Raw genomic sequence first — 24264 nt, 5'->3', positions numbered from 1 at the left:
AGTCCAGCCATTCGATCCCAGGAATTTATTTATATTTTTGTTAAAGATTTTTTCAAGCGTTAGGGTAAAAGAGGGCCTGAAAATGTCTGGCAGGGAATGAGTTCAAAACAAAATGGATGCTTTTTTTTTTTTTTTCAATAGTTGGCAGTATACTTGAACTTTATTTTGTGGTATCATATATCTGTTTAAACGCAGCATGTCGTCCATGCGTCATACAATTTCATTCATGAATCCAGTCATGAATGTCATTTAACACCCCAAGTACTTTTTTTTTTTTTGTAGAATTTCCTCCTAAAATGTTCATTGCCTTGAATGAAATGTTCACACCAGCATACACTGCAAACTGCCACCTTCCGGTATGCTAAATGACATCCCGTCAAACGGGGCCATCCATCACGGACTTAAAGACGTGGATGTGTTACGAGGCAGGGATTTCCGCACGACTGCTGCGTTTATTCTTAGTTTGATTTTAGGAGGTGTTTTTGTGAGGAATGCAGGGGGCCCATCGGAACTGGAATCGCACAAAGGTACAAGGCGGGATTTCATTCCTGCAGTGTAGCGTTGCTTTCCTTCACAATGAAGTCAGTGTGAAACGTATATAAGGTTACGGCTGGGTCCAAATGAATGCGGGCCGGTGAACGGCCGACGCGGCCGCGCGGGTCAAAGCCAGCGAAACCAGAGCTGCTAACTCGAGTCGTTAAGATCTGAACTGCTCGAGACTTTTGACTCTTCGGGGGTATGAGGTATTAAAAAGAATTCTCGGTTGCATAAAAAAGACCACTGAAAATACAACGCTCATCCATCATGTCATTAATGGTGACCAAAGGGCTGAAAGCGCTCAATCAAAACCTGGGCTCAACATGTGAACTTTCTGGATGTGTCGGAAAGCATTCCGGGAACTCCGGGGCGACCCCAACAATGAAAACCACAACCAGAATGTGGGACTTGACTCACCAGAGAACATGTAAAAAAAAAAAAAGATGAGAAGATAAATCAGACGCTCATTACGATGAACAGTGACATCTCAACTTTTGAGTGACCTGACACACATAGACAATACAACAATACTCACAGGCATATATTCTTTATCCTCTCTGGTTGCCAAGGCGTGCATACCAGGAGCACTGCAATGTAATATGCAGTGAAATGAAATCAGTATGTACAAACCGTTTCATTCTTTACAGGCTGTATAATTATGCTATTACTGTAAATGTTTCTATAAAGTAGCATACTGTAGAGTGCTTTTTTTTCCTATTAAAAAGACCCCCCCCCCCCAAATTTTTTCTTATTTTATTTTTTTTATAGGTCTGGAACAACTTAATGGCACTTCATTTCAGTGGGGAAAGATGATTTGAAGCACAAGTGTTTTAAGTTACGAACATTGCTTACGGAATGAAATAAACTCACGGTAATGACATCGAAACACACAATCGTTATCTTTGCGATAAGTAGGTCGGGTCAACAGCAGTGCCTTCCTGGCAAGAGGTAGTCAAGAAAGACTGTTTTCGATAAATTTGAATGTTTGTTTTCAGTCTGCTCAATTTTTCCATCAGTGGTTCCGGTTGGATATAATAAATAAATAAATAAATACTTTTTTCTTTTTTTTTTAAAAGCCCACAATTCAGCCCTGAAACTTGCTGTCAACTAAAAATGACACCACAGTGCCTACGAGCTTAGGAACCAACATGGCTCACCCGTTTTCTGGATTTGGTCATGTGACATTTTCAAGATGAGTCCTGGGCAACTGTGATGTCGTTTTCAGTCGACAGCAAGTGGACAAAATGACCCCCCGCTGAGGTGAATAGAAACGGGTAGATTTCGCCTCTTAATTCACATTCCACAATATCATTCAGAATACCGTGTTTTGACTAATGAAGCCGCATAGAACGTATTATTTTAAAGACCATTTTTGACTTGAATTCCTATTCAAAATCTATTGCACATAAGAAAAAAGTTAAAACATTAAACAAACAGGTCTAAAAGATTAAATCCAAATGTATAACACTTGAAAGTTAAAAATAACAGTACTGTACATAACAAATTAACTGCAACGGATAAAAAAAAAAAAAAAGTTTAAGCCACTAACTAGCACAGTTTGAACATTTCATTCAGAGATTCTTTCTTCTACCACTAGAGGGAGCCCGAGCTGCCACTCGTGGTACTAAGCACCACACTTTGCAAATCCCTGTGAATGGAGTAACGAGTAAGGAGGAATTTCTTTGGTGAACAAAGGTGTCTGTCATGGGGGCTTTTGTTTTCAAAACTCATATCGTCTTCCATCTGGGCCTCATTGAACACAGCGTTCCCGAGTCTCATCTGAGTTATGCAACACCGTTAAAAACATATCTGTATATGAGGTGTTCATTCAGGGGGTCACGTATCACATAATCACTGCAAGGTCAAACTTTAGCTTTGCGATTTGTGGGAGAGCTTAAGTCCCCCTCGCAGGCCATTATGGAGGTGACTATAAGGTTGAGGTTTATGGCCCGAGCAGGCAATGTTCCGCAGACGAGGTGTTCCGATATGAGTTCCCTCTCGGAGGCAGTGGGTTTATTGTTCCAGTGAAAGCGGAGAGGATTGATGCCTATAGGTAGCCGGGACGGGTGTCTGGAATGTATTACACGTCTCCCACTCATGAAACGACAAAAAAAAAAAAAAAAAAAAAGGAAAAATCACAACACGGAACTCGCCATGTGGTCCCCCCGTCTTGACATGCGGCGTTGTGTTACGGCGGGATCAAGCCGTCGCACGCTAACCGGCGTGACTGTGGGACAACGGTCACGTGGTTTCCCTGGGGGAGGTCACTTTTATTGCCGACTCATCTTCCTCGTCCCTTCACTCAACCGGTGTGGTCGCAGTCACCTTGAAAAAGTAGCCGCTTACTTGAATTTACAAGTATCTTAGTTGAGTTATTGATAACTTGATTTTAAAAGTAAGTAAGATTAAAAGTTAATTCATTGGTTCAATTCAACAGATGCTGACAACCGCTCTTGTTGTTAAATGCAAATGAAATTAAGTAGGCATAATTATTTTTATTTGAAAAAAAAAAAAAAAGAGGCTTTTTGGATTTAACTTACCATAAAAAGCTATTGTTATTATACATAAAAAAAAAAAAAAATTATAAAAAGGAACACAATTATTTTTTTTATTTCTAGGCTTCATTTAACACTAATATGTTTTTTTACGGGGAAGTCAACGAAAACATATTTTTTTCAAGCATATGTTCTATGCAGGCCCAATAGTTGAAACAGGGAATTATGTTAAATATTGTGTTTATAGAATATAGCCAAATCCACCCGTTTTTAGCCATCTGAGTGGGCGGCCATTTTGTCACTTCTGTCAACTGAAAATGACATCACAGTTGCTCGGGGTTCAGGTAACGGCCAATCACAGCTCACCTGTTTTCTGAAGCTGAGCCGTGATTGGTCATTATCTGAGCCCCGAGCGACTGTGATGTCATTTTCAGTCGACAGAAGTGACAAAATGGCCGCCCCTTGAGATGGCTAAAAACGGGTGGATTTTGCTGCTTAACATCTTCCACAAACGCAATATTAATCAGGATTAATTATTCTTGAAACACTAGCTCCTCTTTCTAAATGTGTTCTATAACGTACGGTTGTTTACTGTGTGTCTTCATCTAGGAATGGGGTCTCCTCCCGCATATTCATTTTTTAAATTACTAATTTTGTTCCACATACACGCTCGAGGGAAAACCACGATTGCAAAATATCTGATTCCTGTTCAATTATCAAATGTCCCCCCCCCCCCATTGCTGCACCCATGAGGCAGGTAATGGAACTGTCACCACATAATAAATGGTAAACCGAGTGTACTTGGAGTATATCGCCCTTTTTCTAGACCATATATTGAACGTCATAGTTTTACCTAAGCCACTTATCATTGTTAATTGCAGAACATTAACAAAGTGTGATCTCAGAAACATTTTTGTTGAGAATGTCCCCATGGTGAGGTTTAAAAATGGCTAAAAGCATAATTATGATCAAAGTGGAACTTCACTTTTATGCCCACTCCAACCCACCTCTCCTTAGCCTTGCGCTGCACATGACAAATAAATTACAGGAGAGCCACAGCATGTGTTGCACAAATTACAGAGCTATTTTCGAATGCGCATACTAATGAGCCGCCCGTGTGAAGTCACCATCATTTGAATGGAAACTACAGTAAAAACAAAAGTACCCGCGCAGGCACACCTCGGTCAGAGGAATGCCAAACTGTACTTTCCACAGGTGGCAGTGGGAGGGGATGCCTTATTACCGTGCTGACCGCGATGATGCAACGGGGAAGTGTGCCTAATTTTTAGTGCGCATGAAAACGGAGGTATGCTTATATAACGCCAACGTGTTTACCGGCATGAACATCAGCAGTTTGGGGCCTTATAAAAGATTGATTGAATGTCACGGCGAATGTTCGGAAAACAAATCCAGAGCTGTTTGTGGTTGCCTCAATTAAAGTAGAAGCGAGGAACTTTTAGGCTCTCCCCTACAGTTGTGAAGATGCAATTACGTCTTCGTAAATACTGTGCATGGGCAGTGGGCGGGGTACAACCTGAATCGGTTGCCAGCCAATCGCAGGGCATTGTACAAGCACAAAAGTCTGAAATGTAATGGCTAACGCAAAAACACAGGGGTCCAGAGGCGATGGGAAAAACGGATCTTTTCTGCTCGTGTAAACATTTTTGAAATGCCAGAAACCAAAAAGAAAAAAAAAAAGCCTTTTGTTCTTTGGAGAATGCATAGGTGCGAGCAGCAGCTGCATGCCAGCTGTGCACATGTGTGTGATAAGCAAGGAGGATGTTTTGGAGAGCTACCTGGCCGTGGGCGCTCTCTCCGTGTCTGCTGGCATTTGTGGAATCCCTTTGTACGTCGGTGCTTCGTTTCAAGACACTAAAGTCCCCCGTTACGCCTCCCTATTTCACATTTTACGGCGGCCTGTCCAAAGCTATCTGGGGCTAAAGCTACAAAGGCCCCCAGCTTAAACTACTCATCATGTTACCTTTGTTGCTTTTTTAGACTTCACCGCTTGCACAAGCTTGCCGTAACTCAGCCGGGCTTAAAGGTGCCGTACTCCAAGGTACCACCGAAATGTCTTTTTAAGCGCGGCTGTCGCTCATAAACACGCACTTGAGTGCCGGCGCCGCGCCTGCGTAACGTATCAGATCATTCTAATCCAAACAGCACTCTCGGTGGCTCAATCAGCGCTCATGTCGAGGGCAAATCCGTTCTCCAAAAAAGCCCAGGGTCCGACGTGATCTAAAGGCTACCGGCCCTGGTTTGATTTATTATTGTGGGAGTGATTGAGCCTAAACACACACATGCAAACACAGACGCACACAATAACCGCAGTCTCGAATGCAGCTGCACACATGGCATGTCAGAGGAGGTCTCAAATGAATTGGTCAATTGTTGGTAATCATGAGATCTATATTCCCCCCCCCCCCCACCACCCCCCTTACACACACACACACACACACACACCACCTTCCTCCTCTCCCCACCACCATGTTCTCACAATCTGGCTTACATTATGGCCATCCGGGGGGAAAGAAAAAGCCCCAATTTTTTTTTTTTAGAAGGACATACCTGGAAGTCTGTCAAACTACAGAAACGCGGACGCCCCTGATGACCGCACGGGAAGCAAAAGCATAAATACGGAGGAAATGGCGTCAAAGGTGCCGCAGGATGAAAAGTCGCGTTGAACGCATCATGCTAGCAAACCAAAACAATGGATGAAGACAAATGGTTTGAGTAAGGAGGAGATTGAGCATCTTGAGTTAACACACTTGTAACATCTTGCTGTATGTTAGCATACCAACTGTTAGCAGGCTAGCATTTTATCCAGACTCATTAACATTTTTAAAATCGTACACGGCTGCTCGGTAGGATGCAAAAATGTAATGGGGCAGTTTTAACAGATGGAAATTAGCTGACCATTAATATTTTGTCATTTAAAAAAAAATAAAAATAAAAATTAATTATGCTATCTTGCTATAAGTTAGCATACTAACTGTTAGCATTTTATCAAATCTATATGTTGGCATTTATCTAATTTCTAGATGTTTGTTTCAAATGGTTCAATGACGTGACATTGATGAGCCAACAGCTGTGGTTTATGTCACCTATATGAATTTATGGAACACCTGGCTGACTATCAGATACTAGAATTTGTATCGGGTAGTACCTGCTTTTATTAATTGCAAAGCATCAAAATGAGTGCTAATGGTATGAGACAGTGCTGCGCGGGCCTCCAGCCAGCTAATGTTCCAACAACAGGAAGTGTTCCATTAGATTGCGAGGCTCATTTTGGATCAAGTGTTGCTAAAAATAACACTGAAAACATTTGACTTATGTAACACACATCCTAATGTTTCCAGTATATTTGGAATCATTTATCTGGCATTGGGTGTCAGAAATCAGGACTACTATTTGCTGCTTGATGACGTTAGAGTAAGAAATATACAAGTAAACTTTATCAAAGCGCCATAATAGTCGGACATAACTGGCTCTCACTCTATGATGGAGGCAATTTCAGTCTATTGATTCAGTAACAGTCTATTGATTCAGCCCATAGTTCTCTTGATGTAATTGATTGACTGGTTAGCTTTTAGGTACTTATGGGGAAAAACTGGTTGAAAAAAACTCACTTTTGGCCCGTGGTGAGATCTCAAGTACTGTTACAAACACAGTCATTGTGAACAAGATCCAAGCAAAACTCTAACCTGTGTTCTGCACACAAAATGTAAGGATTATAAATCATATGTACCCCCTGGGGTCTCATTGATGGTGGGCTGCAACTGCTAAGGCCGCATTAAGTTTGGGCCCTTCCCACTTGCCGTTTAGCTTAGCATACCAGGGTATAGTTTTCAGGCCATCACACAGTAGCCCCGACTGATGTCTTTTGAAAATACTTTCTTTTTTTTTCTTTTGCTTTAAAGGCAATCCAGATGTCATAAAATGTCTCAAGTGTTGCCACGGATACTGCAATATTACACTTAGGCTTCTGATCTGTTATTAAATGTGGAGGCTCACATTCAGCCAACAGAGTGTGACAACTGGGAAGGAGAACAAGGAAAAAGCCCTTCGTGCACAACCGAAGTTTGCTATATAACTCTATCAATAAAATTGAAAGCAGCCTTGTGCAAAATTTTTGGGCTTCAAGATCTTGGCTCAGTTGGCGCACCTCGCTTCCTCCTGCACGCACCCTGGACACAATAAAAGTCAAACCAAAGAAAACTAGGATACAATTTGGATTCATTCTCTTGGAGCACTTGGTTTAAGTGTTACCCAGTGCTTATTGTAGAAACAATTTCTTCCAACAAATGGAAATACCGATTGTATCATCCATACTGGACACATCATATTAGATTTATTCATTTCAATTGTGAATATTATCAGAGAGCGATATACAGTATCAATGTTGACACCGTTGCACTGTATCATATCTCATTTTGTTGACCCGACCAGCCACTGGCTGGTTTATATATTGCTAGCTCCAAATATATCCTCCAAAAATGCAATGGCTGAGGAGATTGCCAAATAAAGATTGCCAAACGCTGGAACCAAGGGGAAACAGCTGGCCTCGTTGTGTGAAATGCCGCTGCAAAAAAAAAAAACCTTCCAGCACCTGTAAAGCTCTTTTGTTTGCTTAAAAAAAGAAAAAAGTAACAACACATGGTTTTGTGAGGCTTATGTGCACACCTGGTGCAGTCGTCTTTGCCAAACGTTAGCACAAACTGCCGCTTTGTGTGAGATCTGCTGGCACTGAACTGGCATACAAGTCCATACACATTTTTTGTTTATACTCTCCCCCCTCCCCCCACCGTTCAGTCGATGCAGTCAGTTCAGCACCTCAAGGTTATCAATGTACTTGTTGTATTATCCATGAAGTGATATATGCTGATAATATGCTATTGTTAGCTTGAAATGCTAACTGAAGTGAGGCCTACTTTTGCTGTCCGTGTGTGCGTGTATCATGCTGCTAAATCACCAGCAACGCTTAGCTTAACTTCACGTAAATTACAGCGGAGTTGACCGGGAGCTCACTTTATCGCACACAACCCACAGTCAGTTTCATGAAAACAAAAACATAAATGTAACCTTGTAATGAAAGCCGGACTTGACATTAGCTCAGCAGTTTGTTTGGGTGGGATTAGGGATGGCTCATTTGCATGAGACTTTGATACTTGAGGTAGCGGACAAAAGCATGTCACGGACATGTTATTGAGACACCCGAGAACTGTTTTAAAAAGGGAGGGGAAAAAAAAACAGAATATCTTTGCTTGAACGTGTGGTTTGAAACATAATGTGGTCACTCCGGACTCACCCTGAATACCTGGTAAACACTGCAACCGCACATTTGGGATAATTCGGCTTCACCGCGATACCGTGTGAAAAAGTGGCTCGCTGTGTCGACATGTAATACGCAGTCATCACTCTGTTGGGAGAATTTGAAAGCGCTTTTTGTTACAATTCCTTGAAACCTACTTTCTCGCTATCTGCGTTGGATCTGTCGCGGCTTTGTTTGGCCAGCGGCTGAGCCCGGCCCATTGCAAAGCTTTCCACACCCAAACAAACGCGGCGATATCTTACCCGCGCGGCTAGGTGCTGGCGCGAAAACCAGTACCATTTGACCGAAATAATATTCTATCCACTTGGACACGTTCATCTCATTGGATCAGTTGTGCTGCCCACAAGAGTAATACCCTCCACTTTTTTTTAGGGCAAACTTGTCTATTTTTTCGAATCGGAGCTTAACCTACTTTGTGTTGGCTTGACTGCAAAATGGGGCAAAGTCCGCTTAATCTTTTCCAAACTTTTTGGCCGCCGTCAGCACCTCTCGAATCTGGCCGAACCTTTTGCCGTCCCATTTTCTTGCCCAGCAGCTGCCCAGGTATCAGTCAACGCATCCCCTCTTTCACCACCCCTCCCCATCGCCACCCCTTTACATTGGGCTTTATTGCCTGGCTTGGAATGTCTGGTATGTCCACAACCACACCTATTCTCTCCATCCCACAATACAAAGGCATGCCCGGGCTTGCACTGATGGTTTTTCACGGTAAAGTGAGATCTTAAAGACATGGCCAGATAGGATTTAATCAACATCTTTCGCCTGTCATCTCCCAAAGTCTTCTTTTTGGCAAACGCAGGCGGTGCCTGGAAGCCATGTTCGCCTCGCTTCTCTTTGTGTTCAAGGAATCGTGTTGCCGCTTTGAAATTTTCACGCGGCATCAGTCTTGATAAAAAGACACATTCCTCCATTCCTCTCTTCACCTTTTTTTTTTTTCTTGCTGAGGAAACGTAGAAGTCGACGCCCGCGGGGCAGAAACAGATCCGGCCCGCTGGATGCTGAGAAAGCGTGTAAGGAGGGTCGTAAATCCCAGAGAACAAAAAAAAAAAAAAAAAAAACTGCAGTCAATGCATACCTTGCCTTCAGAAAGCCTTACACACACGTGCGCAAATTCCAGCTTCTCCCGGAGGAAATGATGGACGATGTGCATGAAATTATCCTACACCCTTGCCCCTCTCCTGCATCGCATCTCGAGGTGGAGATTCGCTTACGTTTTAGTCGTCTCCGGGGAAGCATAAAAACCAAGTGTGTGTGTGGGGGGGGGGGGGTCGACATATGCTGTGGAGTTTTACTGTCCATACAAAACAAAGTCAAGAAGACTTTATGCAGCTTTTCACGTGGAAGCTCCCTTACCTCTTATCCGTCGACGGGGTCGGTGACGACAGGGCAAAGGCTGGGATTAGGAATCCTCGGCCAAAATGTCAATCTTGTGGATCTACTGCGGATTTACTTTCAACTGATTCCCACACCAAGATAAACGTTTTCAGTGGGATGTAGAGAATTTACGAGTGTCATTCCAGGACACTTGGATACAGATGAGATTTGTTACATAAAAAAGTTCCAAAGTGCGTGGTGTCGCATGTGGATAGCACTTGTGCATCAGAGACAAAAAGTTCCAGGTTATAATCTCAAATTATTTCTCGCAATCCTGTCTCACTCCGGTGATGTTTTTCGGACTACTCCCTGTTGGATACTTTTCACTTTTTGTCCCTACTCACGTAGGTTTTGGTGTCCTTCAGGCAACCGACCTTGGTTCCGCCACCAGTTTCTCTTGTCTTCTCCTTTTGTTGTGGTGCCTTAGTTTTCCGTTAGTTTGTTTGTTTTTTCCAACCCATTTGGTAGTACTTTCTGCTCCCCATTTTTTGGCGCTTTGTGTTTAACAGTTTTCTTACTTGTGGTTTTTTTTTCTAAGACTGTTTATTGATTACAACAAGGCTCTGCTCCTGCTTTGGGGTCAGACTTGAAACTAATTCCAGGCTATAAGAAGAGATGTTGGAGCATCTCTTTTACACAAGATGCTCCAACTTTGAAATGAAAAGCTGCTATCCAACGTGGTCCTACACATTTGCCCTCGCTGCACCCGAGTGCTGCCGGTGCTGGCGAAGCTCTCTGGAAAGCTAGCCTATCATTAGCGGAGCGTGGCACGGGCACAGTGTTCGAACGTTAGGGTAGTTCTATCTGTGGGTTGCCAAGAACATCAACGCAAGAACAAAAGAGGAGGCCCATCCATGCCTGTTGTTGCGTACGCGGGAAAATGTACCGACGGTATCGTTACGGAACGCCTGACTCATCCGCGCGAAACCGCTTTCTCGAGTCCCCAATTTGCAAAAAAAAAACGCTCTCTCGCCGTTGATTGATGCTCCCTTGGAACGCCGCGCCTCGTAGCGGCGGCCGCTCGACATGTTTGGCGGCGTTGTGGGCGACATGGCGAATACGGACCAACGCACTCGTGACGCAGGCTGGCCAGAGGAGCCGCGGATGCGGAATTACAGAGTAGGGCTGAAGAGCTCGCCGCTGCAGCTCAAACCACCTCATTAGGTCGCGGTGACGGCATTGAGCGGCTGTTCCAACCCCTCCTCACATGTCGGCAGAGGCCGCATAGGAAGTGGAAAGTAAACACTGTCATCTCCATTCATTCGCTATGGCGGGCAACGCAGAAGAAACAGGGTAGGGTTTCAAATGAGGGTTTTAATCTCGCATTAGGGTTTTTTTAATTCGGATGTGAAGTAGCGGTGCAACGGCTCAACGAACTCACGGTTCGGATCGGATCATGGATTTGGGTCACAGATCGGATCGTTTTTTTGGAACAGAAAAACAAAACTAACATGCGTGTCGTTGCAGTGCGGGAGGAAGCCGCCGTACCTGCATAAAACCCACGCGACCCTGAGGATGACATGCAAACCACACATAGGAGTCCGGATTCGAACTTCCAACCTCCGATTTGTGAGACGGATTCGCTAACCCCTCCCTCATTGTTCCACCTATGTGTCAAGGTAGTGTTAAGATTTTGATGATGGTTTAAAGCCTGAAGGGTACGTCCCAAATTGTCACTGCTGTTCCGATACTTTTATAACGTGTTGCTCCCAATGCTGATCATAACAAAGTCATAGCTCTTTGCCATTTTTGTTTTTGCTTCCTTTGTTGAAGCCGACAGGAATGTCGTGTTTGACCTGCCTCGACAATTACCCCGGAATTTTGGGGAGGGGAAAAAAAACTGGAACGCAGCTAAGTAAACAGGGAAGGTCATTATTTCCCAGCAATGGCGACCAAGGAAATAGTGAATTATTAGAGGGTATCATATTTGAAAAATGGCCCATAGCGTGTGAGTTTAACTTAGCCAACTGAGTTGAACTGCAGACGAGATGGATGTAGAATGTCGTCCCAGTGTTGTGTCTTGTTCACGCCGGGTTCAAACCGGGGTTAAAGTTGCGAATCAGGCCTTCAATTTAGGCTTAGGGTTGCAAACAGTTAAGGTTACGAAATTTGTGTTTCAAGCCAGGGTTGGGATTCCAAATAAAATGAGTACTGGAGACAACATGTTTCAGAGGTTCTACCCATGTGTTTTTGACTATCTGCTTAAACTCCAACCCACTGGTTTGGGTTTCTGGTGTCTGCATGATTTTTCTGTTTGGGCGGAGCACCTTAACTGGTAGGTGTAAAAGTATCCGGCCGGCGTGTTAGCATCCATCCGGCGCCGACTGCACGTGGGTGGCTCCACGTCCGAGGCGGCGTTACGCGGCGGCGGCGTCCGGGTCACTCCAAGGGTGAAGGCGGCTGTGAAGACAGCATACGGGGAGGTGTCGAGAAGAATCCCGTCGCCGCAGGCGCGCTGCTCGACCTCCGCTACACCCGAGAGGAGACGCCTTGTCTGCAGAAAAACAGCTGGCCAGGAAGTCTGGCAGAAATGTTTGCGGGGAGAGACGGTGAAAGAGATATGAGAGGAGACGAGTCTGGGAGGAGATAGACGCGGCAAAAGGAAGTTGACAGTGGCGACTAAAAGAAAGTCGAGGGCTGACAGAAGACTTGACAGGGGGCTCCTGCGTGTAACGAGCGGGGTGTAGCTCATAAATCTTCAGTAACCGGATTCGTCCTGGTAGGTTCTTTCTACAACAGAGGAACGTGATGGACGAACGGAAGGACTTGACTGTTTTTATGGCTTCCGCAGACATGAGTGACACGTGACCTGTGAGCACTTGAGGTCCATAATCATTGTTTGATTTATGAAACTATTCCCCCCATTGAAAATAACAGAGGCAGCATGGTGCCTTAGTGGTTGACAAGCCCGCCTCACAGTTCTAAGCGTCGGGATTTCTGGCCTTTCCTTAGGGGAGTTGACATTTTCTTCCTCCTTCGTCCCAGCAGCCTGCATCTGAGGCCCCCCGTGTTTGGGATTCTGCAACTATTCTGCAACTACCATCGCTAACTAGTTGCTAGGCTTGGAAATTTGAATTGGAGGTGAATGTTGCAGATAAAGCAGCCCAATTAAAAATTTGGTCTTGTATCACATGGTTTTTTGCAACAAAATGTATGTTTATGGGTACCCAGTTAGATGCACAAATATAGGTCAAGGATGGAAATAAGCGGTTGCACATCGCAGTTTGCGAGGCAAAATGAGAATTTTGCACCGTACATCGATAGACACATTGAAAAGCAAAACCGCGAGCGGGCACAACGCGCTTACGCGCAAGAAGTTGGAGCAAAGTTATTCGTTTGATGGAGCCGACGTGAGATTCATGTTTAATGTTTTCTTCAATTTCTGGTGACACTAAAAGTGCATCAAGTGATTAACTGACACAAAAGAAAAACCTAAAAGCACCGTTTTTGGCAGTACAACGGCAGAACCTGTGAAGTGATTTTGGTTAATATTAATAAAATCTTTAGGAAATGTCTCCTGCAGCACTTAAATTGAACTCTTATGAGCTGTCAATCAAACAAAACAAAACAAAAAAAATCGAAATCAGGGGTGTCAAACCCATGTTACGGTTTCCCTCAGAGGGCCGTTATGACTATAAAAATAAGAGAAACGTATCAGCATTTCGTGATGTTATCATTCGTGTTTTCAACAACAACTTCAGTTATAAATCAGAAGTCACGGAAAATAGTGTCAACCAAATATACGTATTAACCTCAGAACTGGAAGGCAGATGTGCTAACCACTTATCTGATGTGCTGCCAGTGTTTTTGTTTTTTAAACGGGAGGGTACCAAGAATTTTGCCTGCGCGGGTATATTAAAAACAAACATGTTTCGACAGAAGAAATGACTTGAGCGTCCTCCAAAAGTCCAAACTTGGCAAACGGTTTGCATTTTTCCACCTATCTTATGTTTGCATCTTCATTCCAACTGATTACACGACTCTTTATAAGACAATAAACCGATTGAGATCCGGTCGGCTGGCTGCATGAAGTATTTAACGCCTTCCACTGACCTCCTGCGAGTGTCTGCTCACAAGCTGCCGTCTTCGGGCTTTTTCTTCTCGTTCGTCAGTGGAACCAGAGCGAGCGTCCTCCTCGTGGCGGCTATCCAGAAGAGCTGGCCTAGTGGGCAGACTGACAGCAAGGGGGAGGGGAGGAGGGAGACGAGAGGGGGAAATGATGAAAACAGACATGGGGTTCTATCAGTTTACACACACACATTACATTTTACTTTTCTAAGGATCCTTGTCTCATAAAAAATAAAATAAAATAAAATTTAAAAAAATCACACACACACACACACTGCAGGGGGATGATCAGCACATGTATAACACACGCACAACGCTATAGCCGACCCCCTGCCCGCCTCATCATAAAATCGGTGTTAAGTTTCCAGGAATTGTTTTACGTGACATTGTTAAAAGCAAAAATGAGGGGTCATAAACATGACATCTTATTTTTATATACAGTAAATTGAGGCACACATATACTGATTTTGAAACAGCTAAAATTATTTTTAAAGTGTAGGGCTACTGCTCTCATAGTGTGTAGTGCATGTACTCAAGTTAACCAACACAAAACACAACACACCAGGATTATAATAGTTTGGGGCTTTTCATTATAGTTAGTTTTTATTTAGTTTTGACTTGTTTTTTTTTAATTCTGGTATTTTTAATTAGTTTTTAGAGTGTGTTTGTTAGATTTTATTTGTTGTTTTTTGAGTGGCAGGAATGATTTAGTTAATTTAGCTTTTATTAGTTTTAGTATTAGTTTTGGTTTAGTTTTTTAAAAATATGTGGAGCATTTGTCGAGTGCGAGATTGAAAATCAGGTGTGTTGGAGGAGGGAAACTGGCATGATAGAGGCTCTGGTGGACCGGACTTGAGCACTCCCGCTTCAGAGAATAGCTTTCATCGGTAGGAAGGGAGAAAGCGCAAATTTGGCCCAATTGTTGGTATGTGTGTACCCACTTCCACTGAAGTATAAAATGAAACAAACCACGAATGTACTATAATGTAAAATGTTAACACATTCGTATAACACAGTGCCTTTCGATCACAAGCAAAAGGCAGCTAGCTAGCTAGCTAGCATCTAGCAGGAAAAGCTAACAAGGCGAGTCTACATCTTCTCTCTTTCCAGCAAATAGATGAGCTCAAATGCACCAGAATGGTCAGGAACGATTTATATCAAAGTTCTTTGTTGATAGAAAACTGCACGACATACCCGAAACCTACCAACATAAAACATGTAACAGCACTAAACACGCTAGACAGAAGTACTTTTTGACTTAGAACCTGAGCCTGCTGAATTCCTCCCTTACCACCATCGTCCTTGGAGACAAAGTGTCACCAAAAGCCAAACGGGCCTACACCAGCCTGTGAAATGACGTCCAGTGAGTTGTAAAATATCACATATGATGAAGTCCAAAAATGTATCTTTGAGGCACATTCTTCCCTTTACCCAAATTTTGATGCATTTGTAAATTGTAAAACCTTTGGTGTTTTCCAACTTCAGGGTACATCATAAGGATGCAAACTGCTTCACTTTGTCTTGCGGGCTGGTGAGAAAGGGCCATTTCACCCCCCCCCCCCCCCGCTTTTCCTGAGGTCCAAGTGGATGGATTTATTTTCACAATTCTCTCGAGGCTGCAGCGTGGCGTTGGTAAAGGGTGGGCGTGTGGGTCCCTGTTTTGCTGAATTTGAAACATTTGAAGTACCCGAGACAACCCCCCTCCATCCCTGTTCCACATTAGAGGAGCGGTGCGCTCATTTGGACCTGTCAAAGTGCATAATGGTTGGCAATGCGGGTCACACAAACTCTAGCGGTCTTGATCTCATTTTGCACAGTAATTTACCTGCGGTCACTCGCTGTTAAATATCGATCGAATGTAGCAATACGTAAGCTTTGGGTGAAGCTATCCTTTTAAGTGGTGCCCACTTAAATAATTTAGTTATACTTAATCAAATGGGATCATTTCATTACACAAAAAACTCACTCAAAAGGTTTCAGATAGCAGAATTCAAAAAATGAAAAATACGTATCTGCGCGTTATGACTGATTTTATTTTTTCCAACGACCATGATTTGGCATCAGGCACTGGTGGCCTTGCGCAAGCACCATTCGTTTGCAGTCTGAACTCTGAGGGGTGAACATCTGCTGCACCAGGGCGAGTCTCATAATCTTCAGAAGACTCCAGTAACACCACAAAAAGTCTCTAGTTTTGTTGCTAGCCTCTTATTTTGAAAAATAGTCGCTGGAGAGGTCAGGAAGGTCACCGGGGTGATAACACTGCGTCGGCGCTGGCTTTGCCGCAAAGCCCTTGTGTGTCGGTATGGGACTGAACCACTCCCCAGAACAGAGGCTGGACTTGTTTCATGTACACTGTGTTCCAAATTATTATGCAAATGATATGTTCTCTCGGTTTTTTATAAAGACTCTATGTTACTGGCACTCAGCATAATGTTCATGCATTTGAACAAAATTTACATTTTTTATTTTTGAAAAAAATATACTGTTATCGTTGGGAGGCTTGTTTCCAAACAACCCTAACCCAAATTCTCTAACAGTTGATGACTTGAAAATTATGCTTTATGCTTTTAAAAAAATCTGAGAAAAACATAAATTGCGTAATTTGGAACGCGGTGTATATGGTCTTATAAAAAAATATTTATTCTGAACTTTGTGTTGTTCACGGAAAAAAACCTACTTTTTGGACAAATTTTAAAACATTTTTCAAAGATTTTCTTTTTTAACATAAACTATTTTTTCACCAAACAATGATTTCAGCTTGCGAACGTGACGGTCGTTACCTGAGCTGTTAGCCACTGTGATGTCATTTTCACTCGACGGCAAGTGGCAAAATGGACGCCCACTGAGATGGATAAAAGCAAGAGGATTTTTCTGCTTTAGTCATATTATATTCCACAACCGCAATATCAAACAGAATGCCATGTTTAGACTAGTCGGGGCGCATAGAACATATTGAAAAGAAAATGTTGACTTCACTTCCCTTTAACAATTTTGTCTTTTCTGTTTCTTCCTTATGGAAACATTTTTCTCTCTCTCATATATATATATATATATATATATATATATATATATATATATATATATTTCTATTCTATCCCCAACAGTTTAAAAAAAAAACGTTAATGATTTTTTTTTTCTTTTTTAAAGAGATTTTTATTCTGCTTCTGACATGGGTGATTATATCCGTTTATATTATTCATAGTGTTACTTCAAAAGTCTGCTCTAAGCTCTTGTAACAGCCACGTTGTTTCCCACGAACACAGACTGCAACTCATAAGTGATTGCAGGGTTTGAGAGGCAAAAAAAAAAAAAAAAAAAAGCACACAACAGTACAGCGGTGCGCCATGTAGTCAATCAACCGCTCCCGCAAGCAGAGGCCCTTGGACAGCGGCGTCCAAACGTTTTGCAAAGAGGGACAGATTTGGTGAGGTGAAAATGTGTGTGGGCCGCCATTTAGCTTCAAGTCGCTTACATTTTTCACGTTTCGTTACCAGTCACCTTGTCATAGTTTGCATGATTTGTCTGGCAGTGACTCTTGATACTGAATTTCTTGTAAACAGCCGCGGTCTCTTAGTGAACTCGGCAGAAACAGTTGTTTTGTATTTCAGTGAAAAAAAAAAAGCCAATTTCCACTTGTACTGGAAGCAACGGCTCTGTCAAATTTCTTTTTCTTCACTACAGCCTCTATTTTAGAAATGGGCTGGAAAGGGCCACACGAAGGTCATGCAGAAAGTTGTTCATTGACACCTAACACGACTTGGTGTATTCGGAGAGGCAGAGCGCGCTCGGAGAGTATTTCCGAAAGCACCCAAGAGGGCAGCCACAGGTCTGCTGTTATGGTGGTAAAATATAACACAGATTTTTTTTTTTGTAAATGTGTATTTTGTACTGTAGTCAACACTACTGGCAGTCATTAATTTTACGCCAGAGGCTACAGGCTGGTAGAAATTTGAATACGGGCCGCATTCGGCCCCCAGGCCGGACTTTGGACACGGTTGCCCTTGAACAACCCGCACTTCAGCTGGCTAGCAGAAATTGGTCATGACCTACACAGTAAAGACATCCTTTGTCATGAGCACATCTGGATTGAAAATGGCCTGTTCTGGATGAGATTAAGTAAATAATAAAGATATAAAAAATTTATTTTGGTTTTGTTTTTGAGCTTCAGAGAGGGCATGGTTAGGTCACCACACGCAGACTAATAAAACTTGGTATGCTCCAGCACAAAAAAGGCTTGGTGTATTTATTTATCTTGGTTTTTATCTGTCTTGTCATGATCCATAAAAAAAACATAAATACAGAACAAAGAAGAAAAAAAAAAAATCCTTTGTTTGTAAAAAGCTGCGTCCAAATTGTCCGGCATTTGGTGCGCTGCAGTGAGGCTGAACAAGCCGGGACAGCGACACGAGCTCAGAGCGACATCGCTTGGCAGTTGGTGGTTCATTTGCCATCTCTGCCGCACCGTTTGCGTGTTGAGGTCCAAACAGTAAATGTTGACGGCTGCCTTTTGTCTGTGAAAGAAGTCTTTATCTCGGCGAGACTACGCTGTTGAGCTCATGTTACATTTGGCGGGATAAAACGGGTGTTTTGTGAGCTGAAACAGGCCCAATTTGAAACAGACCCGCTCTACTTTTGAGTCTAGGCCACTTACCATAATTGAATTGGGACTTTTTTTTTTTTTTTTTTCTTTGTAGCACTGCCTCTTACTCTCTGCTGCACTTTATATTTAAACTTGTCACCAGTTTGCTTCCTAACCAGGTCACTAATAAGTGTGATGTGGAAAAAGGTGCAAACACACTTGAATGCAGACACACGACCTAGAACAAACGTGAAGTCCAGCTGACCTTGAGAGGTGCACCCAATTCCCAAGTAGGCCAGTTATTATCAGCATCGCGTTCCCGTTCCTCTGCTCATGGGTTTTCTGACCTGCAAAAAAGGCAAAAGATGGGTCAGTGTTCACCATAAAACTTTTATGAACTAAACAGGCAATGTTAGTAACAAATGAAAAATGAGTGAACCACAGGCTGTGAACATGTAAATAGAACAAATAAATCACTCAAGCAGTTGTTTGTTGTTTTTATCTCCTCTCAGACTAGTTTAAAATGTTCTATAAACATCGGAACAGCCTGAAGAATGTCACATGTAATTAACATCAATGTACACGAGTGTGTAACATGACAGCAATAAAACAAAAACGCTAACACCGCATACAGGGGCTAGGTGGTCGGTGGCTAGCTAGCTGCTAACATTAGCCGGGGGCTGCGCTGCGCTATTGCTAGTTTGCCATTGCTGTCCAAACATAACTTTAAATGTCCTTTTGCTCACAAATAAAATTCAGAAAGTCCTCTCTCTACCGCTACGTTATCTGCGCATTTGTGAGCAAAAGGACATTTAAAGTTATGTAAGTGGAACTCAACCAGCATTTCTCCAGTGATAAACATCACACATGGTGCCTTGGCTTCTCGTTATTGTCGTCAGTCAATGACACCGAGATCCATCTTCAGCAGCTGGAACGGGAGCGGCGTCCGAGCAGAATGTTTGGGAAGGCTGGGAGGCCTTGTTGGCAGCCCGGGCCTGCATATGCGTGTGCCTTAGCGTGATGGATGCTAGCCCTTGGCTAAACCATGTCAGTCAGGTTATTGATGGATGGATGGATGCATGCATGGATGGATAGTCAGGAAGGAGTCTTAGAGACTCACTGAAAAGATACACAAAGTCAAACGGTGAGAAAACAGCCGCAGTGTTACGTTATTAAAGTCATAGTCTTACACTTGCCTCTAATATCAGACTTTGCCTCTAACGTCTACTTTATTCTTGTTATATGGAAACTTCACTCCTGTAAAAATCCAATATTTTTCTTGTAACATTAATACTTGTTGTAATAGACTTTTCACACAGTATTGTGTCTTCCAATATTTTTTTTCTGGGAATACTGAGATGTTGATGTGGTGAAATTTTGACTTCATTCTTCTCATGTTCTCAGAAAAAAAAAATCAGAAATTTTTCTCTAATGATGTGACTTTATTCTCACAATATTACATCATTATTTTGGTTGAATCCAGACTTTATTCTGGTAATGGTACAGTTTCATTTCTGTAAAAAAAAAAAAAGAAAAAAGAAATACTTTTTTTTAACGATGAAGATAATGATATTTAGCCCTTGAGGGACTAACTAAGGTTATCTTGATATTGTGAAAACTACTACTCTATACTGGTAACATGGACTAGTGATCAGCTTTTAGTCAGTGGTAGAATGATAGAAATGATAATGCCTCAAACACCTGTCTGCTTGACTGCTGGTAAACATTTGAGCAAAGTGCAATTTGACAATCTCAACCTCCTGACTCATTTTGTCACACTTCTCGCCAAATCACACACGCACACACACGCACGCTCACACAATTAAACATACATGCTTTAAATAGCTTCATAATTAGGATATTTGCACTGCCACACAAACATCAGGTGAATCACTCACTGGGCAGAGTGCACGAGAGTAGCCACCTCTACGTGATGATGATGATGATGATGACTACCAGAACATTATAATGACAGTGATCTGGCACCATTGTAATTCTTCTGCCTCACGCTTAACACAAAAAGCTCAGCTGGCAAATACACAACACGCCAGTAATAATAACACATTTGCATTCCTGCTCTCCTCCTGGGCCAGATGAAAGGAGCACTTTAGGTCTATTACTGCAGGCCTGAGTGTGCATTCATCAGCCTCCTACACCTTGAATGCCAAGATGCCTGCCAGAAGGGTCCCCCCACCCCAAAGCGAATTGTGGGGCTTAGCTAATGGAAACATTTAAGATTACACTTTAATTGACTGAAAAAGCAGGAGGAAAACTCATCCAGCCATCCATCCATTTTCTAAGGATGTGGCTGAGCCGGAGCCTATACCAGCTGTCGTACTTTGAGAAAGGGCCAAGGTACACCCCGGACTGGTAGCAAGAAAGTCACAGGGCACTTACAGGCAAATAATATGTGGCGCGATTGGTTCTGCTGTTGGGTTGGTGGTTTGAGCCCATCCAGGGATGTCCTCAAGTTTATCAAATTTCCCCTATTGTGAGTCTGATAAAGGTTTTCATAACATTTGACTCTGCTCAGTTTTCTGCGAGTCCGCCAACATGGGTCAGTGAGCCGATAAAATTGAATCATCCTGGTCCTAGTACATGTCAATGATGCAACGGAATCGAATCAAATTTGGCGTTTTCGGCTAACGAGCTGAGCTTGCAGTGTTTCCGGTGATTCTGTTTATTAAAGTCAAAGAACCCATAAACCAAATCAAATGTGAGTTTGCCAACTAGTTCCTCACCGATATGGATTTTTTTTCTATTTTTTGAGGCTCATGCCCATTCTGATATTTGGCAGAATAAAACAGCTGATTAATTGGCCCCAAATTTAAAAAAAATACATAATGAATAAAATAGCTCCTATTTTGATCTGCTTACAACAATAAAGATATTTGTTACAGGTAGAATATTTGACGGTTTTAATTTGTTGTTTAATTTTACAACGCAGAGAAAAATTGACAAAAATGGCCTGTTTTTTTCATGTCATTATCTTTGTCTTGTGTTGTAATATGTTAGCATGTAAAAAAAATAAATAAATAAAAAAAAATGGCCGATTTTAAAAGAGATAATATCGTCCGATGAATTGGTCGGGCCCTACGGAGTCAGTAAACCAATTTAGGACTGTATTTTCACTGCATAATATTTGTTTCTATCTGAACCAATAAACCCAAATCATTTGAGTCTGTATTTTTTCCCTTAGGACTTGAATCACTAACCCAGAAGATTCAGGAACTGTACATTGCCTAATACAAATAGCCCCCATCTGTCTATCACCAGCAGCTCCTGAAATGAAATGCTCCATCCAAGCACCCTGGAGGTGGAAAGTCATTAGATGGGAGCGGGGACATGTGTGCTGAAGGTTATGTGTGTGCTTAACTATTTCCAGTCTGGCAGCAAAGTTGTGTTTACACAGGGGCGAGACGGAAAAAACACAAGTGCAATGACAAGAGGGCCTGTCATGCAGTGAGGACTTAGCGTTAACGTGAACGCAACAGCAAACATGTTAGAGTGTGCAGGAACACGAGAGGTCACTCGAACCGTACCGCGGTGTGCGCGCCTCTTTCCGCTTCATCACCTCCCAGCGAAAAGAAAGAAAAAAAAAACAAAAAAACACCTTCTGTCCGCCTCCTTGGCCCGCGATGATGCGATGCGAGGGGATCAGTGCGTGCAAAAAGCTTCATTCATCACTGTCACTCGACTTGTGTTGTCGGGCCAATACCCACCGCCACCCACCCTAAAGAAGCACATATATACTTCTGTAAAAAGAAAAAAAAAAAAAAAAAAGAGAAGGGAGGAGGGTTCCACTTAGCCATGGCTCAATAAAAAGCTCCGATGCACTTAGTGAGGCATTAATTACCCCCACTTGAAGTGAAGCAAAACCAGGGTTAAACTCAACATAATGGACTCTGTCACCACATGCACACAAGTGGCGTTTACAAACTGTACATGTCTGCGGATTAGGCACCATGCTCCCCCATCTTGTTTTTACTATTTTCTGTTTTATTAATGCCACAGACGAAAGGGAGTCTGTGATATATTTTAGGATACTATTTCAAGGCTCAAATGAGCAGTTTTGCTAATCAGCAGTGACTTAATCTGCGAGCAACGTTTTTGCTCATTAATCCGGAAGAACTGGTTTTATTAAAAATTAAAAAAATATGCCAGATAACGAATAGTCAGCATTTTTATTTCTTATTTTCACATTGAGAATAGGAGAAAACTATTTTCAGGTTGAGAAATTTTCAATTTCAAGCACAAATACGCATTTCAGTTCTGGATGGACAGCATGGTCGTTTAGCAAAAGCTAAATTGATGAGAAAAAAAAAAGATCTACCGAAATGTAATTTTGAAAACAAATAAATAACAGTGATATTTTAAATATTCAATATACTTCATCAAGGTCACTCCTCCCGGGTGACGTAAGTCGTAATGTAGCATTATTCATTGCTGCTCCGTTTTCGCTATGTGCGTAACATTATTTTGTAAAAAAAATCCTCTCCAAAAACTTATTAAATATGTATAATTTATGTCCTATACTGTTCTGCAATGTTGTGAAAGAGCCCAACTGGGGACAGCAGTTGAGAACTAGCATCAGCTATAACCTCTACATGAATCAAATCAGCTGCAAATTTGTATCTATGTTTGACTGCATTGTCCCTGTCATATAAAGATTTACTATTATCATTATTATAAATTGAAAGCTATTTTGCTGTTCAAAATATGATACGCTCCACTTTAACGCATTTGTAGCCAGACCTCTGTGAAAAGTCACCCAAGCATTTCATTCATTTAAGGATTACAATTCAATCTTAGGTTACTTTAACAATTAGCATGCCTCCCCCCATCTTCTCATATTCCATGTCATTCCTTCGTGAGAACAATAGTTGTCAGAAGTTTAGCTTTCTGATAACTGATGTAGGAGCAAGTCCGCAGCGTGTTTAGCTACAGTCGTAGCCAGCCGCAGCTCATCGCTTGCTAGCTGGTGCGGCATAGCATCAAGCTAGCTTGCCTCGACCGCCTGTGCCCTGCATGTAAATGACATAAGCGTGTTGTCAACATGCGACCATCCACCTAGCTTTTTAGGACAGTCTTTCCAACTCGGAAAAACATACAAATTTGTGATTTTCTGTTTTGTTATTCAATGTATTTTAACTCATTCAATCCCAAAGACATATTTATGTTTTTTCGCAGTCCAGCCATTCAATCCCAGGAATAGATTCATATTTTTTTCACATGTTAGGGGAAAAGAGGGTCTGAAAATGTTTTTGAAATGATCCTTTTCATCCTTAAACAACAGATTACTTGCGTAAGAGGATGTTTGTTTACACTACAAGAGAAGCATAGATGATTAAGATCCATGCAAAGTTCCTCAAAGTGTCTTGGAAATCAATTAAGTTCACAAAGTAAAAAAAAAACATACATACACAAACCTCCTTGGAGGAGGTAACGAGGCCACCGTGTCCTTGTTCGGGCACCGCTATTTCATAAAGATGAAAGACTTCATTTCTTGGAAGTTTTCGCCGTTTGTTTGCACCACAAATCAGCAATTAAATCGCCGACGTGCTCTGGCATCGGCGTCCACTGTCATTGAACTTACATAACGCCGCAACCTGCTCGTTTTTGTCCTGCTGCTGCATAACTGATACTTTAGTAATGTGGCCCAAAGTGACCTTGACTATGCATTTAGCATCATGCTGTGCTAGTTTACATCTGTTTGTTTGCTGTGACCGTTTGGTTGGGTAAAAATAGTTTTTTGTTTTTTTTAATGTGCCATCTCTAAAGGAAATGATCCAGAAGGTTGACTGAATGGAACAATCAAATCCATTGACTGTTGAAATTTTCACCATGACATCACACGTGATCGCGCGTAGCAGAAGCTC

At 42.3% G+C, this 24264-nt stretch overlaps 1 protein-coding gene across 7 annotated transcripts in view; it reads right to left on the bottom strand.

The window, feature by feature from the left end:
* The window catches only part of LOC147149086 (uncharacterized), an 82113-nt gene that overhangs the window by 33319 nt on the left and 24530 nt on the right, over positions 1-24264 (bottom strand). For 4 of the 7 annotated variants that reach the window (XR_015086614.1, XR_015086615.1, XR_015086616.1 and 1 more), the window contains exons 2-4: positions 18651-18732; positions 13792-13912; positions 12006-12259 (exon numbers count right to left, since the gene is read on the bottom strand). Coding sequence is in view for 2 of the 7 variants with exons in the window: in XM_086029217.1 (XP_085885343.1) it covers positions 12006-12259; positions 13792-13912; positions 18651-18697 (422 nt within the window). In the remaining 5 variants the exon portion in view is untranslated. Of the gene's footprint in view, positions 1-130; positions 945-1072; positions 1125-12005; positions 12260-13791; positions 13913-18650; positions 18733-19252; positions 19434-23814; positions 23928-24264 lie in introns of those variants that run through there. The other 3 variants (XM_086029218.1, XR_015086618.1, XR_015086617.1) reach the window with 3 other exon arrangements.

The sequence above is a fragment of the Filicampus tigris genome, chromosome 4 (assembly GCF_054856515.1).
Source record: "Filicampus tigris isolate MCC_2025a chromosome 4, RoL_Ftig_1.0, whole genome shotgun sequence".
Lineage (NCBI taxonomy): Eukaryota > Metazoa > Chordata > Actinopteri > Syngnathiformes > Syngnathidae > Filicampus > Filicampus tigris.
The sequence above is the reverse complement of the archived record's forward strand: the minus strand, read 5'-3'. Positions and strand labels throughout refer to the sequence as shown.